This window comes from Acipenser ruthenus, chromosome 2 (assembly GCF_902713425.1).
Source record: "Acipenser ruthenus chromosome 2, fAciRut3.2 maternal haplotype, whole genome shotgun sequence".
In the NCBI taxonomy this organism is placed as follows: domain Eukaryota; kingdom Metazoa; phylum Chordata; class Actinopteri; order Acipenseriformes; family Acipenseridae; genus Acipenser; species Acipenser ruthenus.
The window spans coordinates 109,601,559-109,626,436 of record NC_081190.1 but is presented as its reverse complement, the minus strand read 5'-3'; the positions used below and the strand labels follow the sequence as shown (position 1 = coordinate 109,626,436).

General features: G+C 38.6%; 1 protein-coding gene across 1 annotated transcript in view; it reads left to right on the top strand.

Moving 5' to 3' along the window:
* LOC117408712 (gamma-aminobutyric acid receptor subunit beta-1) overlaps positions 1–24,878 on the top strand; it is a 100,270-nt gene that overhangs the window by 51,878 nt on the left and 23,514 nt on the right. Inside the window, exon 5 of the mRNA XM_034013957.3 lies at positions 21,590–21,672. Within this exon, the coding sequence (XP_033869848.2) occupies positions 21,590–21,672 (83 nt within the window). The remainder of the gene's footprint in view (positions 1–21,589; positions 21,673–24,878) is intronic.

Below are 24,878 nucleotides of genomic sequence, written 5' to 3'. Positions count from 1 at the left end.
GTTACAAGCCCTTTTCTTTAACCACTGGACCACACAGCCTCCTAGAACACTGCACTTAATTCCAACGTTCAAACATCAAAACAAACAACACACACACTACCTGGTACCTTATTGATCAACCTATTAAATTCACTCTTTATTAAAATCTGTATGAACTTGACATTAGTTTCTCCAAAGAAAATATTACCAAACCGCTGCAATACACATTCTTTAATTTGAACTCGGAGGGGGCGCCACCTCAAATTCTGCCTAGGGGGCTAGTTAACCTTGCGTTGGCCCCCGAGTGCCACTGCATCATTGGATGCAATCAATTCTCCATTTCATGTTATCATTTTTTCAATAGAGAAAAGCCACTGTGATTGAGCGTCGTAGTTGTGCTTTTGTTATTAAAGAGATTTCCAGAGTATGTTCAGTTATTCCATTGTTTCTTATTTGTCACAACAATGTGTAATGCCTTACAAAACTGAAGAGCAAGAATTGTGTTCTTGTAAGTTCATTACGTCTTGACCCTGCCACTCATACCCGGTAAGGACAAGCTATGCTCTATTATGCAGTGCAACTACAAAGAACCAATGCAGTTGAATGCTGTACATAGACCATGAAGATAAGCTGTCAACTTACTCAATCCATGGTGGACAGTGGCATTGTTTTATTGGTTGCAGAGGGTTTTTAATTTGAAAGTTGTTCATTACAATCACTTTACGACAGTCTCTTCCAACTTGGAGACACTGTTAGGACCAGTTTGAGGCCATTTTCTTTGTTAGTTGTAATAAAGAGAGTCTAATACTTAATATTCTTTTTTCCGGTGTGTTCTTAACATAGTCCTTTGATTGTGCATGTTATCAACCTTTGTTCCTCTTGCTCTCAGACTCAATCATGCTCGGTTTACCTGCATTGCCTTGTCTTGTAATTAACAAACATGACACCTTGACTTGGCAGTGCTTATGTTCACTGAGAAGGCAGCTGTTCCCACTTGACTCATTGTGCTAATGCACATTGAAATTGCCAACAATTCGCTGCTTAGTAACAAAAATCTACAGATTATTAACATCAGAGCCCAAAGAACAGCAATTTGTTTACTGACATGGTCTTGCTTGTTTATGCCAACAAATAGCTGCAACAGCTTTTATTTGCCTGCTCATTATATTGGCCATGTATATGATAGTGATGAAAAAAAAACATCCATACTATTACAACAAACACACACTGGTATTCATATCTATGTTTGTTCTTACTGTATATCAAAGCTATAGCGAGTGTATATCTGTATTTGCAGCTCTAACCTGTGTGCTAAGTTCATGCAGAACTACTTCACATACAGGACTGATTTAGCAAACATGAAACAAGGCATGGCTTTGTTTTTATGGCTCACATTTCACAGTGTGCTGGGTAGTAAGGAATTGTAATTGGAAAGATTCAGTGCTGTAGTGTTGAATACAAAAAGTGGGTAAACACCCCTGTTTGGAGTTCAACAGATAGATTGAGCAGATAAACATGAACAGATACATTGTTATTAACCCTCAGCCAACCAGAGCCCCCACATACAGTTATTTCCCCTCTGTGGACAGTCACAGACCTGACAGTGTGCTTCACGTGAACAGTTCTGTGAGCGTCCTTTCACGGGCTAGGTTGAAGGCTACTAGCACCACCCTGCAGGTCCAGTGTGCCTAACGGAACATTAACAGAACATAAACAACCAATCACAGAACACTCACACACACAAAAAGAACATGCAGGTCAGTGGCCACGCCCCCCTGCTCGTGCCACAGTTATAACAGAGCTCTGAGGTGTCAGTCACACGCGCAGCAACACAACACAGACGTTCACCGTTGAAATATCCTGTCTTACCCAGAATTTGTATATCACAGGAGAGTAGAAATGAGTAAACTCTGTATCCCTTACATGAGAAGTGGGTAAACGCTATATTGCCCAAATTAAAAGTGGGTAAATGCTGTTTACCTGTGTATACCCTCGACTACACCACTGGAAAGATTTGAAATGCAAGAAAGCACTGCATTCCTAATCATGCTCCATATTATTCCCTTCCTTGTTGTTCCACTCTGTGACTTGTGTGTCCATCTGCAAAAGTGGAGAACCCTCTAGTTGGACCTGCTGAATGATTCAGTTAGATATGATAAGACTATCCCAAAGAGTGTATCCTTCCTTTCTTTGCCTTTCAGTGCTTTAGTTCAATTGATCAAGATGTGATCATCCCCAGCGCTTTCCCCTTCAGTACCTTCACTGTCCCGAGGCATTTATTAGAAACTTCTTTCAGGGCAAGCAGCTGCAGACGCATATGTTCCGTCTCGAAAGTCTATATATGCATAATGGTGCATTTCTACAGTCAGAGTTTGAACCTTGTCCTTGTTAAACATCATTGTTGTTGATCTTACAATTGAAAGTATTCATGTTCTTCTTCAAGGTGACACATTCCATAATGAATAAATACATTGTGTCATATGGTATAAGACTAATCATGGACTAAAATGTGAGCAAGGCCACAAGGAAGTTAAATACGATTAAATAAGCAAGTGATACATATTATCTAATGATTTACATTTTATTTTTAGAAGTCTTCAACTATCCTTAAAACTGGTTTGTGCAAGTCATCTAATTGTAGACACTTAATTGTTATCCATTCACAAGATGACACATGTAGCACAGCATGATGTCTTTGAATCATGTGTGATAGGCTTAATGATTTATACATTGGTGCATCAGTTTACCACGATTTTTAGTCTTAAGTTACAATGGCAGGCACTGACAGCATGTGGTCCAGTTTAAGCAACTCTGAGTATTGTGTGATTATTGAGAACAGTAATGGTTTTGAGTCATTCAGCAATCCCAGTGATAAATTTTGCTTTTCACTTTTTTTTTTTTAACCTTTTACCAAATAAAAAATAAATCATTAATATTGCCATTTAAACATTTTCTCCTCAAGCTACAGTAATTGCTCACCAGTGAAAATGTGTGTATTTCTCATAAAACATGCAGTGACTTACAAACCGCAATATCCATTTAGTTGAATTTAATTTTTAAACTTTTTTTAATATAAAAGATTTACATAACATTCTGTGGGACGCAGGTTTAATTTAACTTATTTAACAGAAATGCATGCTAAATTTCATGAGTTTTATACTTAACTACAAGAGCCAGAGTGCTAATGACATTTTACGCCCACTTGTGTTACTGTACTAACCCTCTTCAGAGAACAGCACTGATAACAGCCTACTAGAGTGAGACTGATGCCTAGCACATTTCATAGCAAGTTATATAATTCTAGAAATAAATACATTATGTAGGAAAAACTGTAAAGAGAATTGTAAAGAGGGAACATTTGTAATTAAAGAGAGCAAAACAGTTTGTGTTGGTTGGGTATTAGGTTTTTTTGTTTGTTTTCAAAATACATAATATATGTTTTTTAATCTTCTCTTTTATAGTGGTACATTTAATAAAGAGCATTATACTCAAATAGCTTTTGTTTTCTTGCACTACTCAGGCTATTTTATAATCATGGAAATAACCTTGTGTATTGAGAACATGGTTTATTAGGGGCATTTTTCACAAATGTAGTGAACGCATGATTTTAAAAAAATAAGTTTCCGTGGCAACTGACCAGTAACGCACGGTGACCTGCAGTATCAGGTACCGCACCTAACCCAGTACTGGAGAAGTTTTCCAATGGAAACCACTGTATGTCATCTTTTTATGTTTTAGACTGATATGACTAATCAACAAAGTCTGCAAAATAATGAATTACCGCAGTGTATTTCATGCTTTATAATAAGTCTAATAATAATGATTATAAACAAAATGCATGTTAATGTATTTTTATTGAAGCGTTTCCCATTGGCCTTCCAGACCACATTGCTCAGGTACTAAAAGATTTTATTGCCCTTGACTTTCTACAGAATACCGACCCATTCTAGCAGCGTACCAGCTAGCCAATCTTCTATCATAACCCAAACCAACCCCACGAAACCCCCCATGGAACCCTCACTTGTCAATCATGACCCCCGTAATGTGCTATAGGCATTTCCCAACCGAATCACTGCCACAGAGACACACACATTGGTGTGTGTCAATGTGGAACCACCACAAGCTGGTCTTTAGCCCACTTTCCACTTTTATATTAGCAAGTTACATTATATAATGACTGTTCTTTTTTTTGTAATCATTTTTTGCTTAAAAACTACAGTGACAATAAACAAAACGAAATGTTGATATTTTACTTTTTGTAAAATCCAATTGTTGGGTTCTGTATGCAGCACATGAACCAAAGCAAAGGCCTAAGAGACCAAAAACACAGGGAATTCAGTTTTTCAGCAGCCTTTTGACTTTTTTACTGCTGCAAACAGCTTTGTGATATAATAAACTGAATAGCAGTTATTGACTTGAGTGGAAGCAGATGTTGAAGGTTTGTGATTTGGAACTGTTTTGGTTCCTTGTTTGTGACAAAAGGTTGCTCATGTTAGCGATTGTCGGTCGTGAGTCACTTACAGTTCTATTTGTTCCTTCTGATGGTGGTATTCTGCAAACATTACCATTCCAGGAAATAACTGGCAGACTGACTTGTTGGTCAACGCAGTCACTATATTGAGGGATGAAATACTTGAATGGGTACCCACTACCATGTCCCCTAGTAATGTCTTCTGCTTTAATGATTATTGCTGAATAATTGAACACGTTTCATGCAGTAGGTCTAGTATATTATTATTATTATTATTTATTTCTTAGCAGTATATCTTATGACATGCCATGTAACTGCATACACTACAGACCAAGGAATTTTCTCATTTTATTTAGGATTAGTAAAGTCTAGCTTGTATGTGCTGCCCCAAGTACACTTTGCAACAAGCTGATGCTTTTTGTTCTTGATTGCAATCACAGGAGACACAACAGACCTGCCGGCTTAGGTTGGTGTTTGTCCTTCAGTTTTTAACTCAATGGGTATTTAATAATTTGCTGTTCCTTTCTGGAAGATTGTTCCTATGTGCACCAACCAAATAATAGATTAAGAAAACTACTACACATTTCATTGTTTAACATCTTTATACATACCATACTAAACTTTTGCTAGGGATCAATATTTTCAACAAAGAGTAGTTTCATACTGTGCCATTTATTAAATGGCTGATTGTGTTCCCAAATACACTGTGCAAAATGATGCATGACAAGGTTCATAAAGCAATTGGACTGTAAAATACACACAAATAACATTATTCACTCCCAGAACTCCCCTTTAGAAATAATGTATTATTTTACCTGCAAACCCCTGTTATTTTAGAATTATTGTTATAATCCTTATGAAAGTCTAAAAATAATTAAACAGAGAGTAGAAACTAATATATCTTTCCAGTACACTAACAGATAGTGTCAGGTGTAAGCCATAAAAGGGTAAACTGATTTTAAATTGCCTGGATCCCACGAGACAGACTAAAATTTCTCACCTGTGACTGTGACAATCTTCTTTCCTCACACAATTCTCACTGCTTCACAGTGAACTCATAAATAATTCACACTTGGCAAGTGTAACAGGATGGTTGGATGGATAAAGACTCAGAGACAGTAACTGCTGGTTTGAAATGCTGGGGCACATGTTTATTAAACAAAAATAATAAAGCAAAACACGGCCCACAGAGCAAAATAAAGGTTCGAACAAAACACGTACCCCAAAATTAACAAACAAAAAAAGAGCCCTCACCCAAGCAGTGCTAGCATCTCTCCCAGGCAGTTCCAAAAAAAAATGGAGCTCCTGCCTCTCTTAAATACCATCGGTGCGTTCACGATACACATGCTTTGCTAAGTCTGCGCAGATTCTTCAGAAAACCTGTCCAAATTCATCGTAAGCCGGAAAAGACGTCACCAGGTCACACATCCACGGGCTTAAAAGTCTGCACAGCCGCGCAGCTTCTCAAGAGGTACTGCGCTGTAGCAGCCGCGGCTCAAAACAATAGATGAGCATTGACTGACAAAGAAGTGTGTAGGCAACCAGATACAATCCTCACTCCATGTCCTACTGCCACCTAGTCAGGGGGTGTGAATCGCCTTCGTGTCATGGCATTAATTATCTTATGAATGATTTGTAATACAAATTAAAATGATTTGACTCTTTTTCCACACATCAATCAAATATTCATATATTTATTCTAAAGGTTTAAACATGTAAAAAAATAAAATAATGCTAAACGGTTGAAATGAACCTAAAACCGCACTGTTATTTTCAGCAGGTGTAATTGGTTATTGATGAAAGGCTATCAGGGACAGGGAATAACCTACTTTGAATTAAGGAGAATAAATCAGCTTTAATAACAGGTAGTTGAAGTGAGATATGTGACCATATGTGCAAGTATTTTAACTATTTTTGTCCCAGATCAAAATACAGTACTGTCTAACAACCCCTTTGTGAGAGGGCGGGGGGAATCCTGCCCGTTATAATACTCATTAATTTGTCTCACATCACAAAACATATGTTTATATTATCTCTTTATAGCAGGGACTGTTTCTACTACAATGCATTAGTAAGACCTCACCTAGAATATTGTGTTCAGTTCTGGTCACCTCGTTACAAAAAGGATATTGCTGCTCTAGAAAGAGTGCAAAGAAGAGCAACCAGAATTATCCCAGGTTTAAAAGGCATGTCGTATGCAGACAGGCTAAAAGAATTGAATCTATTCAGTCTTGAACAAAGAAGACTACGCGGCGATCTGATTCAAACATTCAAAATCCTAAAAGGTATAGACAGTGTCAACCCGGGGGACTTCTTTGACTTGAAAAAATAAACAAGGACCAGGGGTCATAAATGGAGATTAGATAAAGGGGCATTCAGAACAGAAAATAGGAGGCATTTTTTTACACAGAGAATTGTGAGGATCTGGAACCAACTCCCCAGTAATGTTGTTGAAACTGACACACTGGGATCCTTCAAGAAGCTTCTTGATGAGATTCTGGAATCAATAAGCTACTAACAACCAAACGAGCAAGATGGGCTGAATGGCCTCCTCTCGTTTGTAAACTTTCTTATGTTCTTATGTTCTTATGTACTACACCTTTTCTGATCATGCTGTAAATTATGAAGCTGGTGGAGCACAAAGGGAACTTCGATTGCATCCACTTTTTCTGCGATTAGAATTTCTCTCAACACCACCTCCATTTTGGTTCTGCTCAGAACTGTTGTTTATCTACCAAAGCTGTCCATGCTCCGTCTGCACAGACTGTGACGTTACATGCAGACTCCCGTTTGCAATCTAGCCGGCAAAAAAGTGTCGTGAACGCACCCCATGTGACCAGGGTTGATTGACAATTATTAATTCAGTCAACACCTGGGCACATTCTGCACATACATTTGGCAGGTATAGGAATTAACCCTATCCCTGCCAACCACCACCACAAACACAAGAGCTGGAATCTTAACTTCCAGCCCTGCCATATCTAACACACACTTTTTATAACACAATATATAATTTGTGTACACATTGGCCATTTTTACTACTAAAGAACCCTGGCAATTACTCTTCTTTATTATTTATCTTTTCTAGTTTAACCCAGTCTCACTTATATCCTGGCTCTGAGAAATCAAGACAGGTTTACAGGGGAATATACCATCTTTTCAAGACTCTTAGTACTTAAAAAGGGGTCTCAATGGCAAACAGAGTAATGAAGTTCCTGACAAGTTTTGACACCTGAACTATGAGTATGTGTAAAATAAATCTGAAGTTATATTAGATCAGTGTTTCCCAAACTTTTTGATTGGCGACCCAAATGAACACAGGAATAATGAACCCATGACCCAAAATTATTCACTGTTCGGCATTTTAACTGCAATACTTAACCAATCAAAAAGCGACATTTCATTTATTTGTAACTATACTACACTATATAAGCATTCAGGCTTTGATAGTTTTACACGATGCTAAAATGTTTGCTTTTATCAAATTAATTATTAGTACAAAATGGTATTAAACTAACATATAAATTTAAATTGTTTCAATTTAAAATTGTTTTCATTTTCAAGTCAACATCAAGCATTGCAAACAAACCGACAACCTGTTAAACATCAGGCCAGTCAGTCACTACTTGACTCTTTTTCCACACATCAATCAAATATTCAGATATTTATTCTGGTGGTGAATGGCAGTACAATTGAAATTGCCTTACCAGCGCGTTGAGTGGATTTTACTACAGCAAGGAAACACAACGTCTTCAGAGGTAAATTGTTAATGTACCATTTATTGAGAGGTCACATGACAGATCGATGAGCTTTGACTTCAGTTGGTATGGCAAAGAGAGATTTGCTATGTCCACAGCAAAAGGATCAGCAACCCAGCTGTACTCATTACGTTGGTTTCCAGGAAAGTAGTCCTGAAACTACTGGTCAATTACCCGTTGGCAATGGAGACATCAAACATTCTTTTCAATAAATTCAGACAGAAGTGGGAACATTTCATAACAGCATTCTGTCATTCGTTTCTTCCACAGTTGCAGCTTTACTTTGAATGCCTCAATTTTGCAGCTAGTCCGGGGAGGACTTGAGGCTGGCAGGGGAGAGTGTAGCGTGCCCGGGGGGAAGGCAGCAGTAGGGCTGGTAGGTGAAGTAATCACACACAGAGACATAAGCCCGATATACACTCCTTGCAAAGAAGCCGGCTCTTTTGTACCGCAGTATCGGCGCTATGCTTCAGTGCAAGAGGTCCCGGGTTCGCGCCCGCCCTCCGCCTGTGTGTGGATTGCCTTGCCCTTTGTGATGTGCCTGTCTGCGTTAACCAAGATTGTTACAATGCTATTTACTATAAAAATAAATCTCCAAATGTCCAGCTTTTATACACTAGCTACTTTAGATTACCTTCTGGTAAAACAGTGGATTTGAAAAAAAAAAAAAAAAAAAAAAAGCATACATCATGTTTCGGGCAAAAAAATGATATTTTTTTTTTATTAATATGCTTATGCCAATAAAGTAGTCCCATTTATAACTTTGAACTACACACTAAGTTAAGCTGAATAAATTAATTTAATCGAAAAGATACACCAAGGGGCTGAGTTGTGACGACACTAAGTTATTATTTTTTTCCTCTCAGTGCAAAACACTGTGAGCAGAATAAAATAAAATAAAAAATAAATGCAGTGCCGTCTTGGATTTCAATAAGTTTTTAAGGTTTGTCGGTGAGGAGTGGATAATGTACAGAAGTGTCTTTTTGTGTTTTTCTGTAGTTTACAAACCGCTAAAAAGAAGTGATGAAGTTGAGGTGAGTGTGTATATTGACAGATTCCCCAGTTTTGTTTTCATTTAGACTGCTGTTTATTCCAGCTCAGAGACTAATGTAGCTTGAAATTCTATATTCTTCTCTTTGGGCATTTCTTACATTTCTATAGAAATCTCTTAGTATTTTATAAAGAATTTCTTAAGATGTGCATTTTTCACAGTTGAGACCATTTGTTTTTTTACTTGTCTACTTTTCACAAAAAGGTACACTGAAATGTTAGCAAACACAAACACCCTCAGAGCAAACTATTAAAATAAAAATGGCAAAATAATTGTATAAAATCTTTATCACTTGTGACAGGGAGGACTCTGTCGCTGGGTCTTGCGAGAATGTGAATGAAAGGCCATCTGGGTCAAAAACGTGTGTTGTTAGTACACGTTTCAAATAAATTACTATGTGTAGTACTGCGATACACTACACGTTCTATTTTGTTAACTACACATACCAATTTTACGACACGTACAAATTTGGGCCAATCAGTTCTTTAGAAATGAAATAAGAGCCAATGAATTTAAAGAAAATAGTATGTACTAAATGATCCAATGAAAAGTCGCCTCACATTTTCCATGCTCTTCCAAAAGTGATCAGGGAATCTGAGCCTTTGAATATTTTTAAAAGCCATCTCAAAACATACTTTTTAAAACTTGCCTTTCCAATTCTTTAACTTCTGTTTTTCAATGCAGATGTGTTCTTCTGCTTGTTCATTTTCTAATGTTTTGCATATCCTTGTATACTTTGGGGGTGTACAATACAGTGGCATTGTGTTATAAAATAAAACTGTTAGTTAATACCCACTGACACAACCTTTTAACGATGTTGCTGGAATGTTGCAATTTAGTTATGTTAATGGTAGCTATATGGTTGTATGGTACAAGGGTTCTCCATGATTGCATCTGAAGTAGCCGAAGATGTTAGTGATGTTACATAATAAATGCTGGGTCTCAATAGTCAGCGGGGCTTCTGGCAAATATTGTAAAGAAACACCCCCGGTGCTATACAAAATAAAATTAATAATAATAATAATAATAATAATAATAATAATAATAATAATAATAATAATAGATTGTGATGACCCTTACTATTTTTGACAGTAAAGCAGGAGATAACAATTATTAACAAATGCATTATACTTGATAACAAACAAGGTTCCTGCCTGGGCCAAGACCTCGCCATGTAAAATAACAAATGCCAAACCTATGCAAATGTATGCTTGCAGCTCAGAAGATAATCTCTCGCTGCCATATTTGCAATATTCCTTATTTTAAATTGATGTCTTCTTGTCTAAATGATACACCAAAGGTTATTGGCTATTGTACCAATTACTTTGTGCATAAGAAGCGATTACAAGCGAATACGTTGTCATGACAAGCCACTAATATAAGGAATGTAAGGAAGCCACCAAGGTAGGAAATACGTAGCTTGTGACATTTTTTAAGAACACATACAGCAATACAAGGAGTTACTTCATTACTCTGTAGTAGGTAGTTTTTACTTTTTTACAGTACAAGTCCGCTTCTCATTCACACTGTAAAGAGGCTGCAACCCAGCGTAAATTTTTGCGGCCAACTCTACACAATGCTACGTCATGCATGGGAGGGGAGGGTGATGAAGTGCATGAGCCCCATAAAGTATATATTGTATATATTGTAGCGTCGGGTCTCGCATTACCGCCAAGTAGGACTTTTTTGCGTGCTGCATTGAACATGTGTATTTCTGTGTGTTGCTGTACAGATGTGTGTGAGCTGTCCTGTCTTCTCTGCCGTTTGTATGTGTCACCCTGCGTGGGTCTGTGAGTGGAAGCGAATTTCGTGTCTAGGCAGTGCTGGAACGCTGCCTAGGGTGTCACATGCACAGTGCAGCTGTATGAGAGACGGGTCTGTGTTTGCTGCACTGTGATTTGTGTTCAGTTCTGCCAGTCAGTTGCAGCTCAGGTTGTGTTGTGGGTGTGTTGTTGGTGTTGCATAACTGAGCTTTATCCTTCTTCATGCTGTTCCAGTTAAATAAAAATAGCGTTTTTTCTGCTTTGAACTACTACCTGTTTCTCTTCATTTATTCTCGCTGCGGACCAGATACGCCTCCGCTACATTGGTGTCAAAAATAAGCGGAGACTGCAGGAGCAAGGGAAGGGCGCCATCCAAGAGAGAGCTGTGGCGACAACGAATGCTGCGTCAGTGTGCATTCCTGGGGGAATGCAGAAGGCTGGGGCAGACCAACGAGGAATTCCTGCTGGACCTTGTGGTGAAAGTCAGGGGCGCTTACCCTGACTCCAGCCAGACCCACCTTGAGCTGCTGTCCAGGCAGTTCCTGTGGGGAATGACGCTTCAGGAGCTTAACAACCGCCTCGCTGAAGACAATGAACTTTGCTGGGGGGACTTGAAGGTGGTGGACAAATGGGAAAGAGCACAGCTGTGGGTGTGGTGCCAGGTAAAGCCGCGGCGCTCAGAGAGGGAGTGGGAAGAGTTTACCCAGGCGGTCATCACGTTGCTGCATATAGAGAGTCCGCAGCCGCCGCCAGAGCGCTCCTCTCCAGAGCCTCAGAGGAAGAGCCCTGCGCTGCCAGAGCCCCAGAGAGAGAGCGCCACATCGCCAGAGTCCCAGAGAGAGAGCGCCGCGTCGCCAGTGTCTTCACCATAAATGTCGCCTGAGACTTGTATTACACTTTTGAGGAAAACAAAAAGTAAAAATAAATGGAAAATCCAGTCAAATTGTTTTTATTGTGGATTGCTTCTGAAACCTGCCTACATTTTGGACAGGAGAAGTTCTTTTTTTCTTCTCTTGCAACCGTGCAACTGCCTGCAGAAGCACAATCTTGATTTGCCAATTTGACAGGAGTACCCGTGAACTGTAGCAGAACTGTATCAAGTCATTGTAACTTTTTCCTGCTTGTGGGACTACAAAAAAAAACCAGACAGCAAGGACACAGAGTGTGTGCAGCGCCTGCCTGACTCTTGCTTGTTATGTATGGCCGTCGCTCCAAAATCCAAGAGCTGAAGACGCCGCAGCATTTCAGAACTAGTCTCGCCGATGGACATTTATTCAAGGGAACGTTGAATCGTCACTGCTGAGCAGTGCCAATAACTTGATTGAGATAAGTGGTCTGCTGCTAAGGCTTCACACATGATCTTTTGTTATTAAAAAAAAAAAAAAAGTCTGGCTATTTAGTATTATGTGTATATGGTTTTGTGTCGCTGTTCCATGTTTTGTCTATGTCCTGAGTTCCTGTGCATGTGAGCGAGTGCACCTGTGGGGTGGGGGAGCGTGATCAAGTTGTGGCCCCTGTGTGCTTGTGAATGTTGCCCAATCGTGTTGTGTTTGTGCCTCGTTCAATTTGTGGGGTCTAATAACGTGTCTTGTTATGTATACATTGTATTTCTTGTTATGTCTAAATGTCACCTGTTTCCGCAGGGTTTTGGGATATAAACGGGCTGCTGTGGTGTGGTGTGCTGTGCTGTGGTATGGTGTGCTGTGTTGTGGTGTGCTGTGGTGTGCTGTGCTGTGGTGTGGTGTGGTGTGCTGTGTTGTAGTGTGTTGTGGTGTGGTGTGGTGTGCTGTGTTGTGGTGCGCTGTTTTGTGCTGTGGTGTGCTGTGTTGTGGTGTGCTGTGGTGTGGTGTGGTGTGCTGTGGTGTGGTGTGCTGTGGTGTGCTGTGTTGTGGTGTGGTGTGCTGTGTTGTGGTGCGCTGTGTTGTGCTGTGGTGTGCTGTGTTGTGGTGTGGTATGCTGTGTTGTGGTGCGCTGTTTTGTGCTGTGGTGTGCTGTGGTGTGGTGTGCTGTGGTGTGGTGTGGTGTGCTGTGGTGTGCTGTGTTGTGGTGTGGTGTGCTGTGTTGTGGTGCGCTGTGTTGTGCTGTGGTGTGCTGTGTTGTGGTGTGGTATGCTGTGTTGTGGTGTGCTGTGGTGTGCTGTGCTGTATTGTGGTGTGGTGTGCTGTGTTGTGATGTGGTGTGTTGTGGTGTGCTGTGTTGTGCTGTGGTGTGGTGTGCTGTGTTGTGGTGTGGTGTGCTGCGGTGTGCTGTGTTGTGGTGTGCTGTCCGTGTGAATAAAATCTTGAAGGAGAACTTGCTGCAGTCGTCTAGCTCCATTTTGTTTACTCCGGAATGCTACAAAAATAAATAAATAAATAAATAAATAAATAAAGTTGAACACGTTAACTACATTTATGTTACATGTTGCTGAAATTGTTTAGCCCTGCTAACTTTCTGAATAGTTTAAAGTTATTCAGCTTAACTTTGTGTTTTTTGGTGCTATTCCAGTATGTTTTGTTTTTGATTCATGCAATGCCCTATTGTTCAGATATATTAATATCCTTGAAGTTATTTTCAATGTGTCTTTAACTTGTTTATTACGGTTGATTATTATGTCTGAATAGCATGCTTGCTTTTGAATTTTAAAGTGTTTAATCTGACCAATGGATAATATTAATAATACATTTTATTTATAAAGCGCTTTTCTCAGACCCAAAGCACTGTACAAGAACAACAATACAAACATACAATATACAAAGTTACATATAAAATATCAGTTCAATAAAACAAATCAAAAGTTACAGTAAATCAGTAAAAGCTATCTTAAAAATGTGTGTCTTTAAGCAAGATTTAAAAATATCTCAGAATCTCGAATATAGATCTGGGCAGCATGTTCCATAGTCGCAGGGCAGCACTACAAAAAGCTTGGTCTCCCATAGTACGGAGCCTAGTCCCAGGTTGAATAAGACACCCGGCATCCATGGATCTTAAATTGCACGTTGGAAAGTATTTTTGTAATACAGTGGCTCTCAAAAGCATTCACCCACCTTGGACTTTTCCACATTTTATTGTGTTATAACATGGAATCAAAATGGATTTAATTAGGAGTTTTTGCCACTGATCGACACAAAAAAAGTCCATAATGTCAAAGTGAAAAATAAAATTTACAAATTGTTCTAAATTAATTACAAATATAAAACAGAAAATAATTGATTGCATAAGTATTCACCCCCTTTGCTATGACACACCTAAATAAGTGCTACCAATTGTCTTTAGAAGTCACATAATTAGTTGAATGAAGTCCACCTGTGTGCAATTAAGGTGTTTCATATGATTTCAGGTTAAATACACCTGTCTCTGGGAGGTCCCACAGTTGGTTAATACATTTCCTAACAAAAACTACATCATGAAGACGAAGGAACATTCAAAGCAAATCCGGAATAAGGTTCTTCAAAAGCACCAATCAGGGGTAGGATATAAGAACATTTCCAAGGCATTGAATATCCCCCGGAGCACAGTAAAGTCCATTATTAAGAAATGGAGAGAATATGGAAACTGTGAATCTGTCTAGAACAGGCCGTCCTCAAAAACTGAGTATCCGGGCGAGAAGGGCACTAGTCAGGGAGGCCACCAAGAGGCCTATGGCAACTCTAAAGGAGTTACAGTCTTCCACGGATGAGCTGGGAGACACTGTGCATACGGCAACAATAGCCCGGGTGCTTCACAAAACTGGCCTTTATGGGAGAGTGGCAAAAAGAAAGCCATTATTGAAAAAAACTCACATCAAATCTCGGCTAGAGTTTGCCAGAAGGGGGAGACTCTGAGACCAAGAGAAGAAGATTCTATGGTCTGATGAGACCGAGATAGAGCTTTTTGGCCTCAACGCTAAGCGCTATGTTTGGCGCAAGCCTAACACCGCATATCATCCTGAGAACACCATCCCTACCGTGAAGCATGGTGGTGGCAGCATCATGCTATGGGAATGCTTCTCTGCATCAGGACCTGGAAAGCTTGTGAAGATAGAGGGCAAAATGGATGCAGCAGAGTACCGAGAAATCCTGGAGGAAAACATGCTGAAGTCTGAGAATATGTGGAAAGCGTTGAAAACTGCTGTTCACCAAAGGTCCCCATCCAACTTGACGGAGCTTGAGCAATTTTGCAAAGAAGAATGTGCAAAAACTGCAGTGTCCAGCTGTGCAAAGCTGGTAGAGACTTTTCCAAATAGACTCATGGCTGTAATTGCTGCCAAAGGTGCTTCTACCAAATATTGACTCAAGGGGGTGAATACTTATGCAATCAATTATTTTCTGTTTTGTATTTGTAATTAATTTAGAACAATTTGTAGTTTTTATTTTTCACTTTGACATTATGGACTTTTTTTGTGTTGATCAGTGGCAAAAACTCCTAATTAAATCCATTTTGATTCCATGTTATAACACAACAAAATGTGGAAAAGTCCAAGGGGGTGAATACTTTTGAGAGCCACTGTAGAGCTCTCAAATAACCCGGGGCAGCAACATTTAAGGCCTTATAGGTAAGGAGAGAATTCTGTAGTCAAACCAATACCTCACTGGGAGCCAGTGCAGTTTATACAGTACAGGTGTTATGTGCTCACAAGAAGAGGTATGAGTTCAAATCCGAGCTGCAGAATTCTGCACATACTGAAGCCTATTTAGTACTTTAACAGAAACCCCAGTCAAAAGAGCATTGCTCTTGAGAAGATTAATGCATTAATTAATTTCTCATCAGAAGATGAGGACAAAAATGATCTTAACCGGGCAATGTTACGCAGATGAAAGAATGACACTTTAGTTATATTTCTAACATGAGCTTCAAACGATAAGGTGGAATAAAAAAAGGACTCAGAAGCCAGGAAACTGCAGTACAAGCACAAAACGCACACTTTTAATAAACAAAAATAACACAAAAGTACAAACAAAAAGGCACAAGGGCCAAAATAAAGGTTTAAACAAAACGTAGGCTGGGCATTCTCCTTCCCTACTTACAAAAATGTGTTCGGGCTGGGCAGTGCCTTCACTGAACTTTTGAAGACACTGTAGCAACACAGGTTCACTCACCAAACTCCTCTCCTCTAAGGAAGCCCTGTGCTCTCCATTTATAGGATGTGGCTGCTCCCAATTAGCACCAATTGTTCAATTAGGAGCAGCCACATTCTCACATTTTTTGGCAACCACCGCCAAAACACACACCACCACAATATTTACAGGCAGAGCTCTCACTCTGCCACAACTCCCAACTCAACTTTCCTCAATTGGCGCGAAGCACTGACTCCACTCACTCATCGTAACAGGAAAGTAAGAAATCTATTACTTCTTCATTTCATACACTATATCTGTTTTGTGTGTAAATTGCAGGTTATTAATTAGGTTGCAGTTAAGGCTAAATTACATAGTTTAAAATAAATATTTAATACTCTAAAGATTTTTATTAAAATGTTTATTACAATTTTTATTTTATTTTAACTGTATACCATTTCATGTGTAAGCACAGCTACAATCAATTATCTATCATTTCTGGACTTTATCCGTTCAAACACATTTTCATAACCAACAATAGTGAATCAGTGAATCAAACGAACACATCTGTTGAATTGATTCACTAAACTGAATGAATCAAACGAATCGAGTCAGTAAAAAGAATCAAACTGCACATCACTAGTTTTCAGGCCAGAAAAAGAGGTTTATAGCGGGCCTATCAGTGGTTAAAGCCTGGTGTCCAACTTAACTAATTATCACTCACTTTAACTCACAATTATCGCCCTCTAGTAAATACATTGTGAATGAAGCTCATCTCATTATTCAGAGCGGGGTGCCAAATTTAAATACATTATCACGCATTACCATACAAATCACATATTCATTCTGATTACCATAGTATGGCACAATAAAATTAGCTTGCACCATAATATGCTCACTATTTTGCGCAATAATGAATAAAATTGCAATGGTAAATACGGAAATGATTAACTCCTTCCTCCCACCTGAACTGAATGAGGAGATCTCAGTCCATTTGAAGTTTATGATTGGATAAACTAATAATGTCTTGTTAGTAAATCCAATGGCTTTGATAGTTTCAATATCAACATTTCTTAAACATGGATTTCAGTTGCTTTCCCTATGCTCTTTAATTATTGTCTTTTGATAAGACTGATTTTGCGTAAAAGTTGGATAGTGGTATTTTTTTATATATATACTAATACATGTTAATACAAGCTCCGATGGCTACATTGCAAAGGCATGTCTGTGAGGTGTTGGGTGAGTCATGCCATCAGAGCCTGTGTCAACATGCTAGGGAGGGAAATTGACTGGGATTGGTTCTGGGTTCCCTACATATTTTTCAGTATGGTACAGTATGTGTTGCATTATTTATTTTTGTAATTCATTATGTTTAGCTGCTATTCATCATTATGTTGATTGTTCTGTGGTGTATTTTTAAAAGCCATCTGTTATTGGGCTTTAATCTTGCCAACAAGTGCGTTATCATTTAAAGACATTCATTCCCAATCACAAGACTGCTTAATAATGGAAACTAGTAAGCTGGCTCTCGGAGGGAAGATGCAGTAGAATCATGATCAAAGACTGTTTGCAAATGCTCCAGTAAGAAGCAACCTTGGCTGGGTTTTAATAGATTCTCTTTTGATGAACATCAAACCCATAACTATGTGTCTAGAAATCTTTTTTTTATTATTATTTTTTTCATTATATTTTAATTTCTGTAGTACTCAAAACCAGGAAACACAAGGGGGAAAAAAAAGAGAATGAAGTTGAGCAATTGTATTCTTTGTCAACATAAAATAAACCAACCATCTTCAGGCTTTTAAAGAGGAGACACAACCTTCCCTGATGCAGCTACAGACTCAGAAAAACCCTCATAGCTTAACACACAGAACTTTAAAAAGACTGCTTTGGAAAACACTAGTGTTAATATTATTTACTTCACAAACTATTCCTTCAGCCTAGCACTCTGACTGGGCTTTCTGCAACCTTTTCATAACCACCAGACTAAGCAGGTGGAGGTAGGGTACCTCACCCTGTCACATGTAGATACACAAACATTTGTTCTAGATGATTATTCCTGTTACACAGAAATTACCCTTCAGTCTTATTTTGTGCCATCTGGAGTAAGACTAAAGGCACATATTAGACTAGTAACCTGTGACACTTTCCACTTGTCAAAATGTTTTCTCATACTGAACATGTGTTTTTAATTATCATCTTGTTTCAACGCATTAGGTTCCTTGAAGACAGCAAAGAATTGAACTGGTTTTGCAATGCCACAGGTAGTTTATCCATAACTTCAAACACTTATAATCAGTAATCCTAATAGAAACTACATTTTAACTTTACTGAAGTTACAAATACCACATGCCTCTGGTATTCTGTACCCCAGGCACTAAAAGGTAATTATAAGGTTGTTCCAAGATATTACGCTTTTTAATTTATATTTTTTGTGTTTGTGTAATATGTATTTTTTGATATGTATAATATGATGTTTGTATTAGCTTTCTATGCTGAGAGCTTCAGCCTCTCAGGACCCATCTTAACAAATTAAAAAGCATATCCATGATATAAGGGACACTTTATAGGCAGTAATGCCTATAAAGTAGCTAGCTGGCATAAAACATCCTACTACATCTAGACAGATGCAAGTCAACAATGTACCATCTCCATAGCCAATTCATTTGTCATGTTATTTCAGTAAATAGTAAATACATTACTCTGTCATGCTTTTTCTGTCATTGGAAGCAAACTATACTATCTGAATGTTCCAGTAGTCCCTTTTCTAATGGAGCTTTCTGATTGGATGAAAGTTCTGAGCTTTATAATGTATTATAGATGGCTGAGGATCTTTCAGCCAGGTAGAGCGCCGATTTTGCGTTCTGTTTGCCACAACACCTCCCAAACAAACTCTATTCATTGTCATGTATCATATTGAATTCATGCCATGATATATTTTGAATATATCAAAAGCAATAACTTACTTTAACTTAGTGGTGTTTTGCTTCATACTATCCATGGAGAAAACAAGGACTTGTTATCTTCTACGATTCCATCATTATCCACCTCAAAACCGAAATATTTCCATACTTCACTTGTGCATAGACTTTGGAGTTTCTAGCCATTCCGAAAGTAAATATTACGTTGCTCTGTGTATAAATGCTGACTCACGACACCTCTAAAAGTAGGTGGTTGCAACAGCTTTCAGGAATAAATGAAAATATTATCTTGAGATTGCACTTTTATTTCAAACAAACATCTCACGAAGTAAAAGTATACATAGAGTATAACCGCAACTAAACATTGTGTGCCAAACAAGCACCTTTTTTCTGCTGTGCACATGTTTCTTTTGTCAGAAAGTTAGGGGGCATGGCACCCCTGCTACTTAGTTGTTACCCTTACAAGAACATTACAAGGTCACTGTAGAATGGGCCTTATCTAAAGGGGAAAAAAGCATTACAGGTTACATTATTTGTCCTTTCATTTAGTTTTGTTTTATAGCTCTCTCATGTCTCTGATGTTACTTTCAATCATCAGTTTTTGAAAAATACATCACAGCCACTTAGAAACCTTATAACCCATCTATAACCTGAGGGTTTCACTGCGAATCATTTTATCCTGTGTAAAAGAAAATAGCCCTGTACAACTTGACATAATAAGTAATACTCCCTGCATTGTACTGCAGATAGTAACCTTGTAGGAAATGTAGTAAGGGTTAAATGAAGATTTCATCAAAGATGGAATAAATGTATATTTTTATATACTGTATGTCCAACAAAAGAGCTTTGACATAGGCAAATGGCTAGTTTTACTACAACACAATGTTGCTGCTTTTACTTTCATTTATACTAACACACTTCAGAATTATGTCATGTGCTATCTACTGACACCCTGGGAATGCCCAGGTAACCTACACAAATTAGCAACATTATCATGCCATCCCAGAGGTCAGTTAAGTTTTGCTTCCCTTTTTCCTAAAATGTTGAAGAGTACATCACACAGCATTTTTTCATATCTGCATATCAGTCATAAGTATTGGTTTGGTAAGACGAGCCTCGAGCTTTGATGCATTGTGAAGGCTGCAGTCAAGACTTTCAGCAAAAATCTTGCATACAGTAGATGGATATCTACATTATCTCACACACACACACACACACACACACACACACACAATATTGTATTTCTGCAGTATAAAGACACATATTTTCATTTCAGACAGGAAGTCTGCTTCTGGCCTTGTAATTTTTGTGGAGGTTTTTGTTGTTTGCTGTGGGATGGGGGGTGGGGCATTTTATGACATCAATAATAACAAAGCGTGACTGTAGCAGGGCGGAAGAAAAGCCCTGCTGTTTAATGGTATTGTTTATTTATTTTTAGATCGGGGTCTCCCCCTCCGCCCCTGTGCCGTGTATTGTGTATTTATTTTGTATTATTTTTATTGTATGATATTTATGACGGCGAAGCGCCGCCGTGTTATTGTTTTGTTTATATTTAAAACGTGTCCTGGCAGAGGCGAGATCGGTGCTCGTCCTCTGCCAGGAGTAATAATTAAAACTCGTGCAGAAGGTGGCCATCTCCCGAATTAATTAGGTGATTTAATTTGTTGCTAATTGGGAGATGGTCACCTGTTATAAAAAGCCTGCAGCTCTCTAGCTCGTGGTGGGAGTTCAGAGGAGGAACGAGTGAGCAAAGAATCAAAGAGCTAAAACGAAAGTAAACTTACCGTAGGTTCAGTGAAGGCGATTGCCCAGCCTGACCAGTTTGTTTGGTGTCCGTGATTATTTTTGGTTTTACATTTTTATTTTGCTCTGTGAGCAAGTGTTTTTGTGTTTAAATATTTATTTTATTTTTGTGATTAATAAAAAACGGCAGCCAGCCGATTCTTTCTTTTGAACTGCAGTACGTCCCCGGTGTCAGTTTTATTTTTCCCTTCCTGCTTCTGCCTGACGTCAGACCCTCGGTCATTCCTGTCACAGTGACCAATATTTGATTCAAACTATTGAGCAGTATACCTTTATAGTAAGACCATATTTAAAAAGCTATATGGCTGAATGGTTTTAGCTGAGGAATGAAAGCCTACAAATCCTAGTTTTGAGTCACAGCTCAATGCATTATTGTACCTTAATGCATGTAGCTTCACCTCCGTGTGTCTCAGTGGTACACGGCTGAACAAGCAGCCTGACATTGTAAGCAGCATTACACACTGTATGCTGGTCTGATCTCATTTCTAGGGTAGGCTTGTTGGTCCAGCGGTTAAAGAAAAGGGCTTTACTACCAGGAGGTTCCCGGTTCAAACCCCCAACTCAGCCACTAACTCACTGTGTGTAACCTTGAGCAAGTCACTTAACCTTCTTGTGCTCCATACTTCAGATGAGATATAAAAGCAAGATCTCATTGTAAGTGACTCTTCAGCAGCAAATGTTGATGGATAGTTCACCCCCCTAGTCTCTGTAAGTTGCTTTGGATAAAAGCATCTGCTAAATGACTAATTTGTGATAATTAATCATTTCTTAGGAATTTAACCCCCCCCCCCACTCTGGTCTTTCTTTCTTTCTCCTTCTTGTTTTCAGAATTACCACTACAGCAGCTTGCATGATGGATCTGCGCAGGTATCCCCTTGATGAGCAGAACTGCACTCTGGAGATAGAAAGCTGTAAGTGCCTTTAGTCGAACAGCATAACAATGTGCGGCTGATGTAACTGTATGTAAAGCACCTTGGAGGAAATTAATAATATTTTGAAAGCTTAAGTATGTCTGTTTAATGCTGTGTCCAAATACATTTTCTAATCAACCAAAATAGTGCAGAGGCAGGATAAGTGTTCACTTTGGAGGCTGTGGGTGCAGCTCCTGGATGGGACTACAATTTTCAAAGTTTAAGCAGGCAGTGGCAAGCATAGTCCCTTTGGTTAGTGTTGATTTTTTCTGGCAAAGAGAGGCTGACAACACAATGACAGTCAAGTTTTTAGGTTTATGAATACATTTGCATGTCTATTCATATTTAACTTAGGGCCCGATTTAATGACCTTTTAGCTGGTAAAACCTTATTTTAGCTTTAGCAGATTTAATTTACACTGCACAGTATCACATGCAGCTACAGGCATCTTAAATGCAAATGTTTTATTACAGTATCGGAATTATTCTCCATTTCAACATTCATTGTAGAAGTTCTTTGTGATGAAAAATATGGTTTTATGGATGATTCATTGAAAAGCAATTACTAATTGATTGCTAGCAGCCCGTTTCTATGTTCTGTTGCCTCTGGTAGATCTGGTCTTTCTCAGCATGGCTGTAGTTCTTGAAAAAAGAATGTGTTGTAGGAGACTGATCTGTACTGGTCATTAAAAGAGGGTACTGAGGCAGAATGGCTAGCAAAGAGTACTGAGGAAGAAAGGGTCATGCTCTGCTTACAATACTCAGCAACCAGTGAGATTATAGAGATATCAAAAAAAGACAGGCACACCTACAGACTCATCCACACACACAACCATTAACCAATCCACACTGAAGTCTGCATCCTCAGGGTTGTACTGTTATTGCCTTTTGTAGGTCTGTTCTTATGTATTGCTGGAAATATATGCATCTATTTCAGTCTGCTGCTCCCTTTGCACCATTAGTTCTTCCATTAACCCTTTGTATCCTGGATAGACCCATAGTTTAGCATTAGAGGACATTGTCGGCTGTTAGTTGACCACGATGGAAAGGTTAGAGCTACCATATAGACAAGGTCAGCTACCAAGGTAATTACCTTTATTGTTTTATTATAACATTTTAAATCTCTCATTTACAGATGTTTTTACTTTTTCAATATGTTGCTTTCTTTCTGTTTAGCTTTTTTAACTCTGGATATTCTGTCACAAAGTTACACACTGTGTAACAGTGCGCTGCAATGCAACCTCCTGATTGGTGGATGAAAGTTCTGAGGATTCTCGTGGTAATGAAAACATTGACTTTGGATAAAAAAAAAACATGTTTGATAAACCTTCCATTTGACATGGCTTGACTCTTTATTTTAAAAAGAGACATTTTATTTAAAAAAGCCATTTGGTATTCTGTCTGCTTGTGTTGTTTACAGTGACATAAGCTCTGTGAACACATGTGGTATGCACCTGAAAGCTCCTTATATTTGCATTGGTGTGTATTTGTGGGTGCAACTGATGAGTTAGGGCTCTCAAATGCCATTGCATGGGTGTCAGTTGAGTTTCAAACAACTGTCCTTACCTGCTGTCTTCAAGAACATCTTGTTCACAATTTGTGCAGGTCACTCTGTTTAACTGTTTTGGAAGCTAATCTAAATGGTTAGTCATTTCATGAAAATTATTATATTATAAGGTGAGGAAATTACACATAAATGCTTCTTACTCATTGCATTTTTATAATTGCTTCTATCATCAGTATTTGCAAATTGCATAGGAGCCCATCTTCTGCATCCTACTTTGATTGCCTTGTACTGAAATCTGACAAGGGGTCAAATATAACTGGAAATGGGAGTTTACTTCTAGGTCTCATACATTCTATTGGGTGTATTATGCAAGCCCATAAACTCACTGTAGAATTTGTTATGCAGCATACATACACAGAGAAAAAGTACCTTTTTTACCATCTCTAAAGGTGCAGTCCACATTATGAGGCTGGCCTCTCTTACTTTTTTGTCCGCAGTTTCTAGAGTGATGTTCTCTTTAATAGTTGGGGACCAATATAGAGAAGAGGGCAATTTCAGTAATGAACAGTAATTTTAAGCTTGAATTGGGCTCTAAAATCAGAAGACCTGGGTGGCTTTGTAGAGGACTATGAGAGAGCACCAGCAGACAGAAATAGAAGTCTTCTCGTGCATGAAATGCAGCACTCAGATTGGCTGATTGCCAGCATGGTTTATAATGTTTATAATGTTTCCTTCAGAGACTTCTTTAAAGTTAAAACAATGACAGAAGGCTCAACAATACAGTGAAGCTAATATATGCCAGGGGCATAGTGCAGGTTTTAAAACCTAAGAGACACCACATTGAGTTATTTATGGACTACACTTTCAATCCATCACTTTCTAACTACCTTAATGCGCTCTCTAGACCCTTTCTCTGATTTACTATACATTAAATTCAATTTCTTGTATTTTCATCAAGGCAGGAAATTATTTGGCGGGAATAGTTGGCATACAGTATGTGTGTGTAAAGAAATGCAAATCTGTTTTAAATGTCTTTGTTTAGAAACAGTACCAGGAGATTAGAAGATGAATTAACATGTGCTCCATTTAGGAGATGGCATATACACTCTCAGTATGATGGCTGTCTTTGTAGAATGAGATACAACGCCTGTAGCACATTGCAAGTGTGCTAATTTAGGAGCTGCCATGAATGGTTTCTGTACAGGACTATGCATTCCTGCACATGTCTGATGTGCTCTCTTTGGGGATGATGAGGCAGTTCTATTGAGCATACTTATGTGCATTATCATATGTGAGATACTGAAATTGAAGAAGGAATATATGAAAAAGACCTAGGAGTTTATATTGACTCAGAAATGTCTTCATCTAGACAATGTGGGGAAGCTATAAAAAAGGCCAACAAGATGCTCGGATATATTGTGAGAAGTGTTGAATTTAAATCAAGGGAAGTAATGTTAAAACTTTACAATGCATTAGTAAGACCTCACCTAGAATATTGTGTTCAGTTCTGGTCACCTTGTTACAAAAAGGATACTGCTGCTCTAGAAAGAGTGCAAAGAAGAGCGACCAGAATTATCCCGAGTTTAAAAGGCATGCCGTATACAGACAAACTAAAAGAATTGAATCTATTCAGTCTTGAACAAAGAAGCTTAAGCGGTGATCTGATTCAAACATTCAAAAACCTAAAAGATATAGACAAT